We start from the raw sequence: 16,144 nt of genomic DNA, 5'->3' as shown, positions 1-16,144 counted from the left end.
GGAAAGAAGGAAATTAACCATTTATTAAAACACTCTGTGTCAATCTCCATCATATATGTTTTCTTCCTTAAACACACCTCACTGACCTGTGGGCCCTATTGCCCTGGACCTGGGCTGAGTATTATTGTCTCAGATTACAAGGTGAAAAGTGTGGAAGGGTGAGTAGTTAGTGTTGCATCCTTTCTCCCTGCACCACCGCTGCCGTCTTTTATCCCACCCAACCCCTGAATTCCTCGTCTCATGCATGTCTCTTTACCCTAAGACATATATAACCTTATGGTACTTCTGGGATTCTTGGGCCAGAGATGCTCTTAATGAGAAGTCCCACAATAGGTAGGTACAAACATGCCATACCTCCGGTGAGTTCCATGATCAGCTTGCTGGATTTCCGCTTTTTGTTGGGGGCTGGGGTTCCTGAGAGCGGCATTGTGGAGGTGGATTCAGCCTGGATAGGATGGGAATTGGAAGATGGACAGTGACTGGAAAGGGTAAGTTTCTATAGTAAGGCAGTACTGCTTAACCTGGGAGTAAGGGCTTCAGGGAGCAAAATTTCATTAGATTTTCAAAGAAATATACATTCCTTCATAGGGTGAAAGCCTATTACTTTAGGGCTTCTCTTTTCCTTGGAGACAGTGTAGAATTATAAATGCATCCCCTGCCCATGCCTTCTACCAACCTCTTGAAGCTGTTTTACAGATCTGGTATGCAGATTAGGAACACAGAGTGTTTTGGGAGGCAGGGAGTAAATCAAACAAATAACATACAGGCAGGGCAATACAGACAAATTTCATTGGCATGATTTGAAGTTTTTATTTGCATGGAGATCTCAGATTGGGACTGTCATTCTAAGCTTTGGTCTCTCCTCAGTCTTCCCCAATCTCGGGGAGGGCTAGGGGCAGAAAAGTGTTCTGCCAGGGTTGAGGAGATCCAGCCAAAAACATTCTCCTTAAGAAGGAGATGTTGCTTCTCCATTGGGCCAGCTGGAACATGGCCTGGGAGGTCATAGCAATGCTTCCTGCTCCGTTTCAGTCACTCTTGCCCCAGACCCCAGAACTGGAGTGGAGGGGGTGGGGTGTCAGGGGACATTTGAACCTTGACATATGTCAACTCAGCAATATCATAGCAGTGGGGAATTGATGGAGGACAAGAACATAATAATAGTATCTGGCAGTGGAGAGGGACAAGCTGGGAAAAGATACAGACTCTAGCTCCTCCTTAACAAAAGTTGCACTCAGCAAAAATGCCGTCTTCTGCTGAGTCCTGCCTCACAACACAGCTGCAATTTTATTAACTTAGTAGGGTCTGCTGAGGTGAGAGTATAGGAACTACTAAATGGACTTTCCATGTACCTCTCAACCTCAACCAGGTTCTTTTTTTCCATCCAGCCTCTAAGACCCCCTTTTCATCCTCCATTGCCTCCCCCATTATCTCTCTTCCCCACACCCTCCAGGGCCCCTCTCTTTCCAACTCTCTATATCAACCCTGAACTGGACAGATGGGAGCTGAGCGGAGATAGGGGATGGGGAAAACTACCCCAGGATCAAGGGGCACTACTGCACACACAAACACAGCAGTCAACAGAATGTGCTCCAGCCCCTCTAGTCATAGAGTTGGAGACTTACCGGCTGCCCAGGTGGTGGTCAGCTCTCCCTGGGGTCCAGCAGCTTTGGAGGACTGAGCTGCTGTGACCGGAGAACCCAAGCTGTTCAGGCGGGGGCAGCACTGGCAGTGGGGGAGGGAAGGCGGTTATTAATAGAGATGATGAGTGCAAGCAGCTCAAATGGCACAGGGGGTACTGAGACCCTGGAACCAAGATCCCGCCCTCCTTACCCAGAGGCTCAGGAATAAAGGGAAGGACTTTGGGATTCTCACACTAAGCTGTCTGAGCCAGGGATCAGTCCACCCAGGGACTTCGTTTCCTTTGGCACCTAGGGTCTGAGATCCAAAGAAGCATTTAGGGGGAAATTGAAAACTGAGAGGGAGAAAGGAGGCAGACAGCAAGTGGTAGATAGGAATTCAGAGCGGGAGAGTGACAACCTGAAGAACATGTCCCGAGAGCCACTCAGAGCCAATCTGGGCCACAGTTGGAGGGACGTGGGTGCATTTTGGGGGTGGGAGGGTTTAAGGTGCTATTTGGAGAAGGGAAGTCTGTTCACAATGGAACTACTCTTTGAAAGTTCCTAAGTGGGTTGGTTTTTCCTTTGGGAGGGCCAGATCTTGGCAGATTAAGGGACCAAATTAACCAAACCTAGTGCTTCTTGGGCTGTAAGAGAAGATATGGGGAAGACATTACTAATTTCTGCCTTTTCACCCTCATTTGCTGTTGGCATGCTCAGTTCAGACTACTATGCAGGATAGATGTCTGTGTCTCCCTGAGAATTGCATGAAGGCTTCTGACTTGCCAAGGGCTTACTCTCTGAGATTCCTACTTGGGATTTTCTTCTAAGGGAACACACATTCCATAGGATCTGGATTGTCCCATTTGCATTGTTCCAGAGAAGCCTCTGGTCAGGGGCACTAGCTTGAGAAATCCCTTGTGAGAAGGATATCATTTGCCTAGCCCCTTTTTCAATAGCTCCATGAACACCTTGGATCCTCCTCTACCTTCTCATATTCTAGAACTAGCTGCTGCTGCATGTCTGCCGCTGCATGTCTGCTGCAGCCACCACCACCCTGTTGTGGCTGCTTTTGGAAACAGTTTTTGTAGCTCCCAGAATACCCCTCTGTCCCTCTGTGAGTTCTCTACCCTTCTTTACCATGCCATTTTCCCATCTTGAACTTTTCAGGTTCAGGCTAGGGGCTGAAAATTCTACTTGCCTTCTCCAGTTGGCCTCTTTCCAGACCAGTTTAGCCTCCAGATCCCTCATCTTTTGTCTTCCTCCATTTCCTCCCAACCCAAAGAAGCAGTTAGAAGGAAAATAGCAAATAATGACTTCGTCATCACTACCATTCTCCCCTCAAAAACAAAAACCATAATTTTGGTCTCCTGTGATTGAGTACCTAAAACTACCAAGTAAGTGAAGACAGAATTAGCCTATGCTCTCTGGACCCTTCCTTTGGAATTCTGATTCTATGCACTTGAAAGCATCTGGGTTATTGGCACAACTATGCCCCCTGCTGGTAATACTAGAGCACTGGCACATTCATTCTCAGAAGTCTAATTCTAGTCAGTGTCCATCCAGTACCTTCTCTTCTTTATTAGCCTCAATCCACACTATCCACCCTCTCTCTCTTTTTTCCCTCTCCCACCCCACCTTCACCTCCAGCCACTGTTTTCCCATGGAAATGGTTGCTTCCTCTAGGGAGTTAGGAAATGTTCATGGCAAAAGGCTCATAAGGCCTTTCTAACTTCTCTTAGTTCTACAAGCTGAGGCCTAGTTTGGGAAGTATGGAGCAGAGGATTGAAAGGGGGAGAATCTGGATGGGAAATGTGGGGAGATGGAACCAAGGGGAGTGGTGGAAGTGGCTAAGTAGGAGTGGGACAGAATTGGCAGAGAAAAGCAAGAGACCAGGGAGTAAAGGGCAAAAGGGCGAAAAATAGGGCAGAAATGGAAAAAGAGATCAGCAATTAGAAGATCAGGGGAATCAGAGAAGATCAAGGGGAGATCCAGATTTGGGTATAAACCTATAAGAGATGACAGCAATAAAAAGTATGGGGGTATAAGTTTATTCTTGTGCACAAACAAAAGTACTGTGACTCACACCCAATATACAAAGGAAATGATCAATTTCCAGATCAAGCAGCAAATGTAACCTATGGTAGTCATGGTGAGAGGGGAGTCCCTACCCCTTTAGTATCAGAAATCGGGACCTGAAACTGGAAAGGAACAGGAGCTAAGGTTTGAAGGATGGGATAAAACTGAAAAGAGGTTTGGCTTTGGGTGTTTCCTTGCCCTTTCCCGGGTAGTCAGGACAAGCTGCAGAAGACAGAGGGACAGACTCAAAGAAAGTAGCACAGATACCAACTCTTCTTTCAACACTCTGCACACACACTCTCACATCTTCTCACCATCAGGCCCTTCACACGAACAAATACATTCTTCTTCACATTTTTCCCCCAACCCCCCTCTTGTACATGGTTGGTTTCTTGTTACCTAACTTTACTCTCTGCAAACACTGCATTTTCACTCTCCCTCACAACGCTCTTTATGGCTCAATCAATTTTTTTCATTTTTGCTCTGCTCCTGGTTCTGCCTCACTTTCGAGACTATGGCTCTGTTTCCTTTCTGTCTTAGATTCATGAGGCAATGAAGCCAATGATTTGTTCACTCTTAGAAGAAATTTTCTTTCTTTTTATTCACTTCCTTCGTGCTTGTTGCTCAGCATGGGCCCCTCAAGTTGCTAACTTTCTGAAATCCTGAGAAATAGAATTCTTAGTTCTATTCTTGGTCTAGCTGGTTTAACTCAGCTCATACAAACCACCCTGACCCTTCATGTCTTCTCCTACTCTGTGAGTTTCACAAGATGCTACATACCAGCTACAGACACTGGTCTTTAACTCTAGTGAATGTTTTTCCCTGCACTAGACTATCCATGTGGGAATATCTAACCCTTTTTTGATCAAGACAAGGGTAAGACCCACATTGGGTCTTTATTTAGATCTCTCCTCTTACTCTTGCCTCAGACAGAAGAGCATCTCTGTGCACACACACACACGCTTGCACATATACACTTGCACATACACACCTAGGTATATGCCAGCCAAGCTTGGGAAAGAAGAGTGAGGAGTAGGAAGCAACTTAGTGCAAATAGGGGTCAATTCAGTTCCTTTGCTGCCTGCCTAGTCGCAAGCTTCTTGCTTGAGGTCTCAGTGGTAACTTCTCTGTATTCTTCTCATTGAACATTAAAATGAGGCCCACAGAGAAAAGCACAAACGTAGAAAAATAGAGGCCAGTGGAGGAGTATAGGTGGAGAAACCTAGAGATAAAGAACGAGATCCTGGCAAGGAACCACAGAGACAAAGAGAAGCACAAATAGCAAAGCAGAGATGTTAGGTTGAAAAGCAGCAGGGAGGTCAGGAGCCAGGAGGAAGCTGAGGGATAGTACACCAACTCCACAACTATCTCTGGCAGGAGGGAATATAGACTCCAGATGCCTGAGAGAGAGGGTAGATTGAGTAGGAGAAGCAACTTTAGGAACTGGGTGTTGTTCCACCTCTCCTTGGTCCTGGGAGCTCAGTGGTGGCCTGCCCCAGGCCTCCACACGTGAGCCTGCAATCCTGTTCTGGTGGCTGAAAACCGAGGCCTGGCTACCTGGAAGCCACAGGAGCTGGGGGAGGCCCGGAGGCCCCTGGGAGACTCTGGAGGAGGGGCTGGGCTAAGGACAGGGGCTGAGGCCAGCTCTGCCCTCCAGATGGGCTCATCCAATGTAGTGGCTGCTCGGGGGGCAAGCACAGTGGCTGCCAAGGGCTCTGCAGTGGGCTGGGGTGCTGGAGTAGAAAATCTGCGAATCTCCTGAACTCGGGCAGTTTTGGTGGCCCCTGAGGAGGTGGGGTCAGGAGTCTGGGGAACCTCATCAAAACAGAACATGGCAGTTTTAAGTTGGTAGGGCTGGTGCCGCATGAAATCCAGAGCCTTGATGCCCTGCTTAGGGGTTGCCCGAGGCCCCTGGGATTGGGCCTTATTAGGGAGAGTTCGGGCAGCTTGGGGGAAAAAGGGTGAGAGCAGAGGGTTGTAAGCAATAGGAGGTGGGGCACGGATGTTGGGTGAATATTTCCAGGAAGGGGGCAGTGAGGGAGTAGGAGAAGGGCTTCGGGGCCGAGGGCCAAGGCCAGGACTAGGTGTAGCTTCCACCACATACCTGTCTGCTCGGCTCTGCCGCTTGGCAAACAGCTCCCCACCCCTGCCCAGAAGCCTTGGTGGCTCAAGGATTCCAGCAGAAGGGGATGCTCCATTCACCAGCCCATCAGGGAACCCTCGAGACGGGGGCTTGGGAGCCACTGGGGGTGGAGTCTTAGGAGTCGTAGGGGGCGGGGTCTTGGGAGCCATTGGAGGCGGGGTTTTAGATGTCATATGAGGCAGGGTCTTGTAATTCCTGCCCCCTGGTGGCTGCATGAAGTTGCAGGCTTCAGCCCCGAGGCTCAGAGCATCTTCCTCTGGACCAGATTCTGCACCCCCGGCTCGGGGTTTTTCATCCAGGTTCTGCACCAGCGATAGCAGCTCGGGGTTGGGCGAGTTCTTCGGCTCCTCGTTTCCCTGCCGGAACATTTGTTTCCGGGTCCCCCGACGCCGGGCCTCCTGGAGGATGCCGGTGCGAGCAGCTGGCACCGAGATGCGCTGCTCCCGAGCGCTGGGAGGCTCAGGGGCTGCGGGGCCCGGGGCGGGCACCTCTGGGCGTGCAGTGGGTCGCAGAGGCGTGGATAGGAAGATAGAAGCAGTGGAGGTCATGGCAGCTGCGCTAGCGGGAGCGGGGGGCTCTGGGGCTCCGCCTGGAGTAACAGGACGACTGGGGGCTGGGATATACAGGGAGCTGGTGGCCGTGACGGGGCCCGAAGAGCGTGGGGTGCTGGGGGAACTGGAGTCTGGCATGTGGCTGGGAACCCCTGAGGTGAAGCTGGGCAGAGAGGTGGGCCCTTGAGGAGAGGACGAGAAAGGTGGTGGGGCTGGGCTGAGACTTCTCAAGCTTTCATTCGCTCTCTTGGGGGCCGGGGGCCGGAAAATAACCGAGGTGGTACCTGGCCGCTGACTTTGTAAGCCTGGGGTAAAGGGCCTGGCTGACCGGTTAAAGATGCTTGGAGGTGGAGTAGGGGCTCCACCGCTTGGGAGGAAGGGTCTGGGGCTGGCTATAGGGGCCGGCGAAGGGCTGGATGAGAGCACAGCCCCCTCCAGCAGAGCACTCTGGGCCTGAGGTGGAGACTGTAGTCCCTGCCCATTGAGCATGGCTACTGGACCATCCCGGGCCAGCTCCTCGGTGCTGGAGGCTGCGCGCTGGCGCTGCTGTTCAAAGAGCTGGACGCCCCGCCCAGAGGCCTCGCTCAGCTGCCCTCCCAGCCCCGGGCCCTGGCCCTCTGCTATTCTTGAGCCTGGCCTGGCCAGCTCCATGTCTAGATAGGGGCTGTCCCAGTCAGACTGGTTGGTAAGGCTGCGGGCGTCGGAGAAGGCCTCCTCGTCCAGCTCAGACTCGCTCGTAGGAGGGACCCCGTCTTCTTCCTCCTCAGCACCTGTCCCAGCTACAGCCCCAAAGCTCACTAGTGTGTATTTCTTGGCTCTCTGCCGTCGTTTTTTAAACATAAGCACCCCCTTGGAGTGAGGGTTGGGGGCTGCAGTTAGCAGGGATGCAATCGTCCGGCATTTGGTCTTGGCCTCCTTCACACTCTTCTCTTGGAGGCTCTCTGCCCGTTGCAGTTCTGAGGAGGCCAGGAGGGAGAATGGTCAGTGAGCCTCTTTTTTCCTATTCCCCAAGTCTTTGAGCCCCACCCCAGCCAGCTCCCTCAGCCCTCCCACCTCTTGTCTTTTCCCTGGCCTGACTCACAATGTCTCCTGCCTGTGGCAGAGTCCTCAGACTTTGGGGCAGAGAGGAGGGTAAAAGGTGAAACCAAGGACAGTTGAAGGGAAGGCAGAGTCTAGCTGGCTGCCCTGATACCACTCTGACCACAGCTCTCCTATCTTCTCCCCTCTCTACTCTGTTCCTATCCTATCTTCCTGGAGATGTGTTCTTACCCACTTCACAAACATTCCTCCCCTGCCTCCTTCCATTCTTGTCTGGCAATACAGGGGTAGGGTTTAGGGGGGTTATTTCTCAGGCAGAAAGATGAAGCATGTCCCAGGGAGAGAAAAGATGAGAAGGGACACTTCTCCTACCACAGAGACCACATTAGGGCACTTCTCAGAAAGTTTGGGACTTGTCCCCTTACCTCTTGATAAGGACACAAAGGACCGTTAGCAAGGAAGATCTTCATTCACAATTCCACCCCTACCATGCAGTTTGCATCATATATATTCACAGAAATAACTCCTACTACACATCATTTCAACAAGAATATGAATCTAGTAAAAGCCAGCAATGGGCATATTTTCTCATGTGCTTTTCTCTCTCATTTAGGTATACCTGAGCTTATATACACCCCCGTTCACACATGTATGTAAATACATATGTGCCCACACAAAAACACATAGAAGAGTCACTTGAATATATTCACACACATGCATACTTCAAGTGGCCCTTCTTCCCAAAGTTCCCCCTGCACAGACCCTTTTACTAACAGTTTGGACAAAATTTGAGAGCTTATATTGGCTTTTCAACTGCCAGGGCACTCCACTGTGCCTCACACCCCTGCTACTCACAGCTAGGGATAGCCTCAGATCCAGGATTCAGGAAAAGCCAGAGTGCTGCTCTCCAAGACAACCCTCCAAATCTTAAGGATACCTTAAGGTCAATGGCTAAATATATTCACCTTTTCTCCCCAGTTGGGGATGGGAATGGGGTGGTCTTCTTCAGAGGTCAGCCTTCTAGGTAGAGAGCTCAGGCAGCCACTACTGGGCGGGCAAGAAAGAACTATGTACTAAGGGGAGCCAGGGCAGGACGTCTCATGCCATGTGGGGCCTGGGAGGTGGGGCCAGGAAATGGGAGAGGCTGCCCTGCTGCTGGGACCCTGCCTTGGACATGGATACTCTGATGCATGATCCCCAGTTCCTCCTGAAAAATTCTTGAAATTCCATCTACTTTCCACTCAAGATACCAAGCTCACTTCTAATTAGGGCTTTCATTCCACCCATCCCAGCATTTATACCACAGGATAGAACTGTGAACAAGCAATAGGTGCTGGAGTCAGAGTTCAGTTTAGGTTTTGGGGTCTTGGGAGATATACTTCACTGAAGTTCAATTTCCTCATCTGTAAATAAGTATGATAATAGCTACCTCATAAGGTTGTTATGAGGATTAAGTGAGATAATGCAGGTAAATTTAGCATTTAATGGCAGCCCCTAAGTCCCACTGTGAGTAACCATTACTATCAAAGCTTTCTTGACACTAGCGACACATGTATACAGATACTTACTTGTTCACACATATTTTCTCCCCCACACTTCCACATACAGGCCTTAATGTATTCTTAAATTATTCACATCTCTCTTGCATACACACTCTCTCCCTATGAGTTTTCTATAGATCATGTGGTCACAAACTCCTTTGACATGTGACCATAGCATGAGCCCATTCTGAGAAAGGGGCCCTGAAACTTACCTTAGAACAGAAGGAAGAGGAAGGCAGAAAGGAGGAAGAGGTAAGGGACTAAGACCTTTCCCAAAGACTTCCCTTCCTAAACCGTTGATGTATTATCCTCCATTCTAGATCCCAGAACTCTCTTGGCTATGGGAGGGTAGTACCTGCATAGAACGGGTCTTGGAGCTCAGGAACTGGGCCTGGGGCTTTGTCGAAGCTGGCTTGGCTGAGAGGCTCTTGGCTGATGGGCTCAAAGGTCTCCATGCTGAGAAAGGCAGTGTTGGCTGGAGCAGGACCAGCTTGAGCCACCCCCCAAGCCTTTTAAAGCCCCTTTGTCTTGTCCCCAGAGCTGGCAGCTGAATGAGATCACTATGCTATTTTTGGAGCCTGGCCCCCTCCCTTCTCTTGCCTGTTCCACAAGACCTGATGTGATGGACGTGGGCACCTGCCTACCCCTCCCCCTACCCTACCCACTGGACAATGAGGTCTGCTTGGCTAAAAATATCCCTAAGCCACTAACTACAGTCTCACCCAGCATGATGGGGAGGGAGAGGGTGCTAAAATGAGAATTGAGGATAAGCATGGGATCCTGGGCATGCATCTGGAATTTCTTTGTTTTATACTGGACACTCTCAGGAATGTCAGACTCTAAACTTTCACATCCTTAGCCTCTAATCCAGACTTAGAGACATGAAATTCTATGAATCAGGAGTCAGAATGGTGGAGGAAAGGAACAAGAGATGAGAACTAGAGGGGTAATCCTGAGATTTCTCAGGTGACAAGAAAGGTCTGTCGGGGAGAGGCTTGGGAAACAGAGGGCAGGGAGAAAGTTCACTCTTAGACCTTGTTCTGTAGCTCACATCAAAAATAGCAGAGAGTTTGAGATAAGTGGAACTGGCTTTTTCTGCCCACGCCTGCATTCTTGCCTGAGATAAGGAACTGAAGATCCCTGAAAACTAAATTCTGAATGGAGGCCTCCTCTGCAAAGGATATACAAAGAATTTTTTTAATTGAGATTTTTTTTTTTTTTTAAACATTTAAACACTGAGTATGGCACCGAACTCAAACTCAGACGGCTCCTTCAACAGGGGCCTCGTTCAAACCGGCATCTGTCCTTCCTTCTACCATTTCCTAGGGACTCATGACTATCTCATAGCCTCCCAGGAATCTTAACTGAACTTAAAAATGTGACACAGGCAGCTCTGATTTTATCCCTGCAACAAACACTGAAGAGCCCCTGTAGCCATAATCTGCTTCCAAATATTCCCCTGCCCTATGTCTGACACCTAGCAAAATCATAGCAATGACAACAAGTAAACTCTTCATTGATTCATGTCCCTTTCCAACTTCCCTACTTTCCCTGTTCCGGGGTTAGTTTGAACAACCTGTACCTTTTTGCCACACTAATTCAAACAGCAGAAATAATGGGGACCACGAAATTATTTTTCCCTCCTACTCATCACTCTTCTCCACTTATCCCCAAGACTACATCCAAGGGAAGCATAAAGTCTGGTTATGAAGGGATAGATTTAGGGCTCAGATTGAAAGATCCTGGCTAGGGAAAAAGGGTTCAGGCACTCACTGGCTTGCTTGGCTTTCTGAGTATAGGTGGTAGTAAGATCTTCTGCCACCGGGTGGGGTACAGGCCCCACCATAGGGATGAGATGAGGGCCAGGCCGGAGGGGGCCATGGGGCAACAGCAGGGCCTCGGCTGGGGGTGGCTGAAGGGTTGCCCCATCCTCCCAAGAAGGGGAGCTCACACGGCTGTCACCCTGGCTGGAAGGGCCAGTGACAGCAGGTGCTGGCTCTGCAGGGCTGTCAGACAGGTAGACCTCATCAGGTGGGGCTCCTGGAGCGGGGGGCCTTGTGGGGCCTCGGCGGCGGGGTCGGCGGGGCTTCTCCTGGGTGGCATGGCCATCGGCATCACTGTCTGTCTCTCCATAGTAAGCTTCACTGTCGGGAGGTGAGAGGAGGCTCCCAGGCTGAAGAGGCTGGGGAACTGGAGCACCAGGGGGCTCAGGACTCAGTGGAGATAAGGGTGATAGCACCTGCAGCTCACCAGGGGATGGAGATCGCAAAGGCCCTTCGTCCTCTACCCTGGATGGGAAAGATGACAGAACTTGAGAAATGGGCTGGATGACTGACAGCTAGAAAGATATAGAGGGGATGGGAGAAGGGAGAAGGAGGTAAAAGGAGAGGGCACTGGCATATAGGTGGAATGGACAGACTGGGTAGAGTAGAGATCTGAAGACAAACTGGTAGGCAAATGTGCTTTGAGGGCTGTGAGTGGAAATGGGCTTACAGGGAGATATGATGAGACAGACAAGGGTTTGAAGGAGGCCCACATACTCAAGCACCCATTTGACACCCCTATCCCTTACAGATAATTACAGATACATTCAAGCCCTTTGGGAGGACTACACTAACATCTATACTCCAGCACTAATGCACAAGCAGAAATGGGTACTTGTTAGTTGCTGAAGCCAAGCCAGTGAGACACAAAGCTGAGTCAGGCAAGGGGAGCCGTTGTCTAGGGGGATGGGAGTGGGGTAGGTGGGAGGGGGCCATACCTTCGTACAGTGAGGACAAGCTGATTCCCTGAGGCATCAATGAGGCTCATGGCACTGGCATGAGAGAGGCTGGTGCAGGAGACTCCATTGATGGCCAAAAGATGGTCCCTCTCTCGGAGTCCTCCTCTGCCAGCCTGGCTCCGTCTTCGGATCTGAGGTGTTGGAGGAGAGACTATAGGTGAGAGAGGGCTCCAAGGGGTAATAGAATGAAAGGAGTTAGGACAGGAAGGACCCATGTGTGGAAGAGATTTTACTTTGCAGTGTAAGAAAGGGTGGAGAGGGGCATGGGGCTGCAGTTAAGGGGACCTATCCAGAGGGAAGAAGGTACAGAGTGAAGGGAGTAATACATTATATGAGGGGAAGTAGGGCAATCACTGAATAAGAGGCTTGGGAAAAACTGCAGTGGATAGGTACTAGAAATGGTGATTTTTCCAAGATTTTCCTCTAAGAGCAATATCTACACTAGTCAATAGTTCTCTCCTAGGCCTTGGAATTCCAGGCACTATTATCTACATAGTCAAGATTTTAGAATGGTATTCAAGGTTGGAGGGAGTCTAGCAGGTCCTGGGAGACTGATTGTGTGTGTATATGTGTGCCGTGGTGGCTATCGTTTATTGAGTCCTTACTAAATGTTAGACATGGTACTAAGTATTCTACATGTATACTTACATTTAACCCTTAGAATGGTTCTATAAAGTAGGTACCCACAGTTTACAGTTGAGAAAATTAAGCCTGTACGGTGAAACCAAAAGGGTAACAACTTCACTTGACAGGCAGATCTTGCCATAACTCTCCTAGCACCAAAAAAAGAGTCTTGCCTAGTGAGAACGGATCTGGCATAGGGGAAGAGAAGCACTGAAGGCATGGGCAGGGCAGGGCAGGGCAGGGCAGGGCTGGGCTGGGCTGGGCTGGGCTGGGCTGGGCTGGGCTGGGCTGGGCTGGGCTGGGCTGGGCTGGGCTGGGCTGGGCTGGGCTGGGCTGGGCTGGGCTGGGCTGGGCTGGGCTGGGCTGGGCTGGGCTGGGCTGGGCTGGGCTGGGCTGGGCTGGGCTGGGCTGGGCTGGGCTGGGCTGGGCTGGGCTGGGCTGGGCTGGGCTGGGCTGGGCTGGGCTGGGCTGGGCTGGGCTGGGCTGGGTTGGGCTGGGCTGGGCTAGGCTAGACAGCCTCAGCTCATCACATATCACTTTAGTTAGAGAGAAATTAGAACCTTCCCTATATTCCTGGAATTTGGAGTGGAGGCACAGACCCAGGAGATCAAAGACTGGATGGCCAGACCTGGGCCTCTGCTACTATGGTGCCACAGGGAACTGAGACAGTCTTTCTTTTTCCCTTTTACCAGAAAGCAGGACTTCTCTTTTCTAATAGCCCCCACCCCCCCCACACGAGAAGCCTGTGCTCACACTACTCCCCCCACAAAACAGCATGCTTCCCTGCCCACCTGCCCACCCCCACTTCTCTTCTCCACAGCCTCCCACTTACCCCCCGTAGGCCACCACATGACTCTTCCCAGGTTCCTCTGGTTCCCCCTTTCCCTGAAACCTCAGTATAGGGGCTCTCCCTTACCTTGGACACCTGTAAGGGTTTCCTCTGCTCGGCCCCCCCCTGAAGTCGGAAGCCCCAGGGGGCTCCCCCTGACAATGTGACCAGCACCTCCTCCTCAGCACCCATCGCTCAGCTTGGCCTATGGCCCTCGGAGTTTGGGCAGTGTCCCAGGGAGAGAAGTCGAGGTGCTGGTACCCCGTCCGGCCTGTCTGTCTGGCTGTCCTGCTCCTGCTGCCCCAGGACTTCCCCGCCACACCACACACCACGGACAGGCAACTTGGCCCTGGGATCAGTACAGTCCAGCACACGTGTCCTGTCAATCGGAGTTGTGCTCAAAATAGTTGCCGGCTGTACTCTTCTCCCTCCCCCAGCTGTATTACTCCCAGAGCTAATTATAGCAAACACTTCTGCCCTCTCTTGTCCCCCATTCTCCTGCATGGGCCTTTGACTTAGGACTCAGAGTACTAACTCTCTGGGCTCTATAACTCATGTACACCCTTTCAAGGACTGTGCCTTCCCTTATAGGCTCATAGACCAATTCCAACTGCTTTTCTCCAAAGCTCATTTCAAAGTGACAGCATCAGGGGCTTTATTTCCAGAGTGAGAAATGGCTGGGTTTGTCCCACAAGTTTGCAAGCTACCGCCAAAAGAGTGCCCCCTTTCTGCATGAATTTACCTATTAATCAAAATGGAGATTTATATCCCATTGCAGTGCTGGGTACAGTGTAAAGGAATTCTGATTAGCCCTGCCCCAGCTGAACTGTCGTCTCTTTCAGAAGCCTTTCCTGACTCCCATCTCCTGACTCCCTACCTATACAATAGGCCTTCCTATGGGCAATAGATGGATCAACACATATCTATCGTTATAGTTCTCAGCCATTATTATAGTTTGTTTATATGCTTGTCTCCCTCCTAGACTGTGAGAAACTTGAAGGCAAGGACTATGCAACAACCAATCAACAGCCCACAGAGCAATGACTGATGTAAATAGCACTCAATAAATGTTTGAATTAAGTTATCTCTTACAATACATAGGTGGTCATGGAAAGATGAACACTGACAGATATGTATAAACATGTCAATGCATGTTAAAAATAAAATCCCTACTTATTTTTAGGTTTCCATTACATGAATGTGTCCTATGTTAAGAAATCTCTTTCTTTTATAAAACATAACATTATGGTGCTATAACTGGAATTATCAAAGTTTACAGAGTTGCCTGGAATAACTTCTGCTAGTGTGCCAAATGCTGTTTGCCTTAGTGTATGAAGTAGTCATAGCAAACGCATGGGATATAGAGTCAGAATTGGACTTGGATTCTTGTTCCATCATTTATTAGCTGTGTGACCTTAGGCATTACTTGACCTCATCAGTAAAAAGAGTATCTAAATATCCATTTATTCACTATTCAAACATATACTGAGTGCTAGCTATATGTGAGCCATTTTGCTATACCAGCAGCTTTCAATTAACCCTCAGTGCACATCAGAATTACCTGGAAAACTTTTAAAGCTACTGTTCCCTAAAATAAGACAGCATATAGGATTAGATGATGGTGTAATGAATGATATGTAATATATATACGCATATATGTATACATATAATGATGCTCAGGCCTCAGACTTAGGAATTCTGATTTTATTGGTCTGGTACCTGCTACTGCCATTTTATTTTATTTATTTTTTTACTACTGCCATTTTAAAAGCACCACAGATGATTCTAATGTGCAGCCAAGACTGAGAACCAGAATGGGGATACAGAAAGCAATAAAATGCAACACATCAGCCTCTATCCTCAAGAAACTATGAATATAGGTTCTACCACTTACTAGGAGTGCAACCTTAAACAAGACAGAGGATATCAACTTTCCTATGCTCATATGAGAGTTAAATGGGATAAATTATGTGGAATGCTTAGCGAAGAGCCCAGCTTAGGCCAGGCACTCAACATTGTTAATTGAATTTGGCAAATTACTAACCTGGACTAGTGGGTCTCAATCTTCAGTGTGCAAAAGGAATCATCTGGAGAGCCTATTAAGCCATAGTTTGCTGGGCCCTACCTCCTGATTCAAAGTCTAGGGTGGGTTTGAAATTTGCAGTTCTAACAGGTTCTCAGGTAATACTGATATCGTTGATCCCAGGATCACACTTCTGGAACCACTGACCTCGACTATAAACTGAGGACAAGACAATCTGCCCATTTACTAAAGCATGCTTAATGCCTACTATAGCTTCCAGCACAAGCTACAAAAGCAATTTTTTTCAATGAACAACTCTGTGCCTCAAAATATTTACTGTCAACAATGTGAGAGTAAGTTTTGTTCACTGCTGTATTCCCAAAACCAAGAATAAAACTTGGCACACAACAGTGTTCTAAGATTATTTTAAATGAACAAATGTTTTAAAAAGAGTAAACGAGGTCATGTTTATTTTTTTAAATGCTACAAATATTAGGTATAATTTTTGTTATTCATTGGGGTAATAATCATTACTCCAGAAACTGTAGCTCTTCCACATGCTGGGGGCATTCTGAGAACAGAGATCATCGGCATCTGGATAGTTCTGTATTTAAACCAAGGCGCTGTATAAAAGTGCTCAATAACAGCTGACCTTCACTGAGTGCTTACTATAGTGCCACGCAATTTGACTTGACATCCATCCTTTCAACAAGCTATTATTATAAGGGCATTTAGTATTCTCTCCATTTTACAGATGAAAGAAACCGAGACAGAGATTAAATTGCCCGAGCTAGACAACTGCAGAGCCGGAATGGGAACACAAGAAGCCCGAAAGCAGTTAGTGCCCTGTACCATCACACGTTCCGCAAATCTAATTATCCGTAAAGGTCATTGGTGAGAACCACCTCGAAAACGGAA

The 16,144-nt window shown here is 49.1% G+C and overlaps 2 protein-coding genes across 2 annotated transcripts in view; both read right to left on the bottom strand.

Moving 5' to 3' along the window:
- The window catches only part of MYOZ1 (myozenin 1), a 10,747-nt gene extending 4,905 nt beyond the window's left edge, over positions 1–5,842 (bottom strand). Inside the window, exons 1-3 of the mRNA XM_006915513.3 lie at positions 5,800–5,842; positions 1,623–1,722; positions 355–445 (exon numbers count right to left, since the gene is read on the bottom strand). Of these exons, the coding sequence (XP_006915575.1) occupies positions 355–427 (73 nt within the window). The 5' untranslated portion in view covers positions 428–445; positions 1,623–1,722; positions 5,800–5,842. The remainder of the gene's footprint in view (positions 1–354; positions 446–1,622; positions 1,723–5,799) is intronic.
- The window catches only part of SYNPO2L (synaptopodin 2 like), a 13,290-nt gene continuing 797 nt past the window's right edge, over positions 3,652–16,144 (bottom strand). The window contains exons 3-5 of the mRNA XM_015592213.2: positions 11,730–11,881; positions 10,742–11,256; positions 3,652–7,345 (exon numbers count right to left, since the gene is read on the bottom strand). Of these exons, the coding sequence (XP_015447699.2) occupies positions 5,175–7,345; positions 10,742–11,256; positions 11,730–11,881 (2,838 nt within the window). The 3' untranslated portion in view covers positions 3,652–5,174. The remainder of the gene's footprint in view (positions 7,346–10,741; positions 11,257–11,729; positions 11,882–16,144) is intronic.

The sequence above is a fragment of the Pteropus alecto genome, unplaced genomic scaffold (assembly GCF_000325575.1).
Source record: "Pteropus alecto unplaced genomic scaffold, ASM32557v1 scaffold155, whole genome shotgun sequence".
NCBI lineage: Eukaryota > Metazoa > Chordata > Mammalia > Chiroptera > Pteropodidae > Pteropus > Pteropus alecto.
Note: the sequence above shows the minus strand (reverse complement) of the source record. Positions and strands in the feature narration are given on the sequence as shown.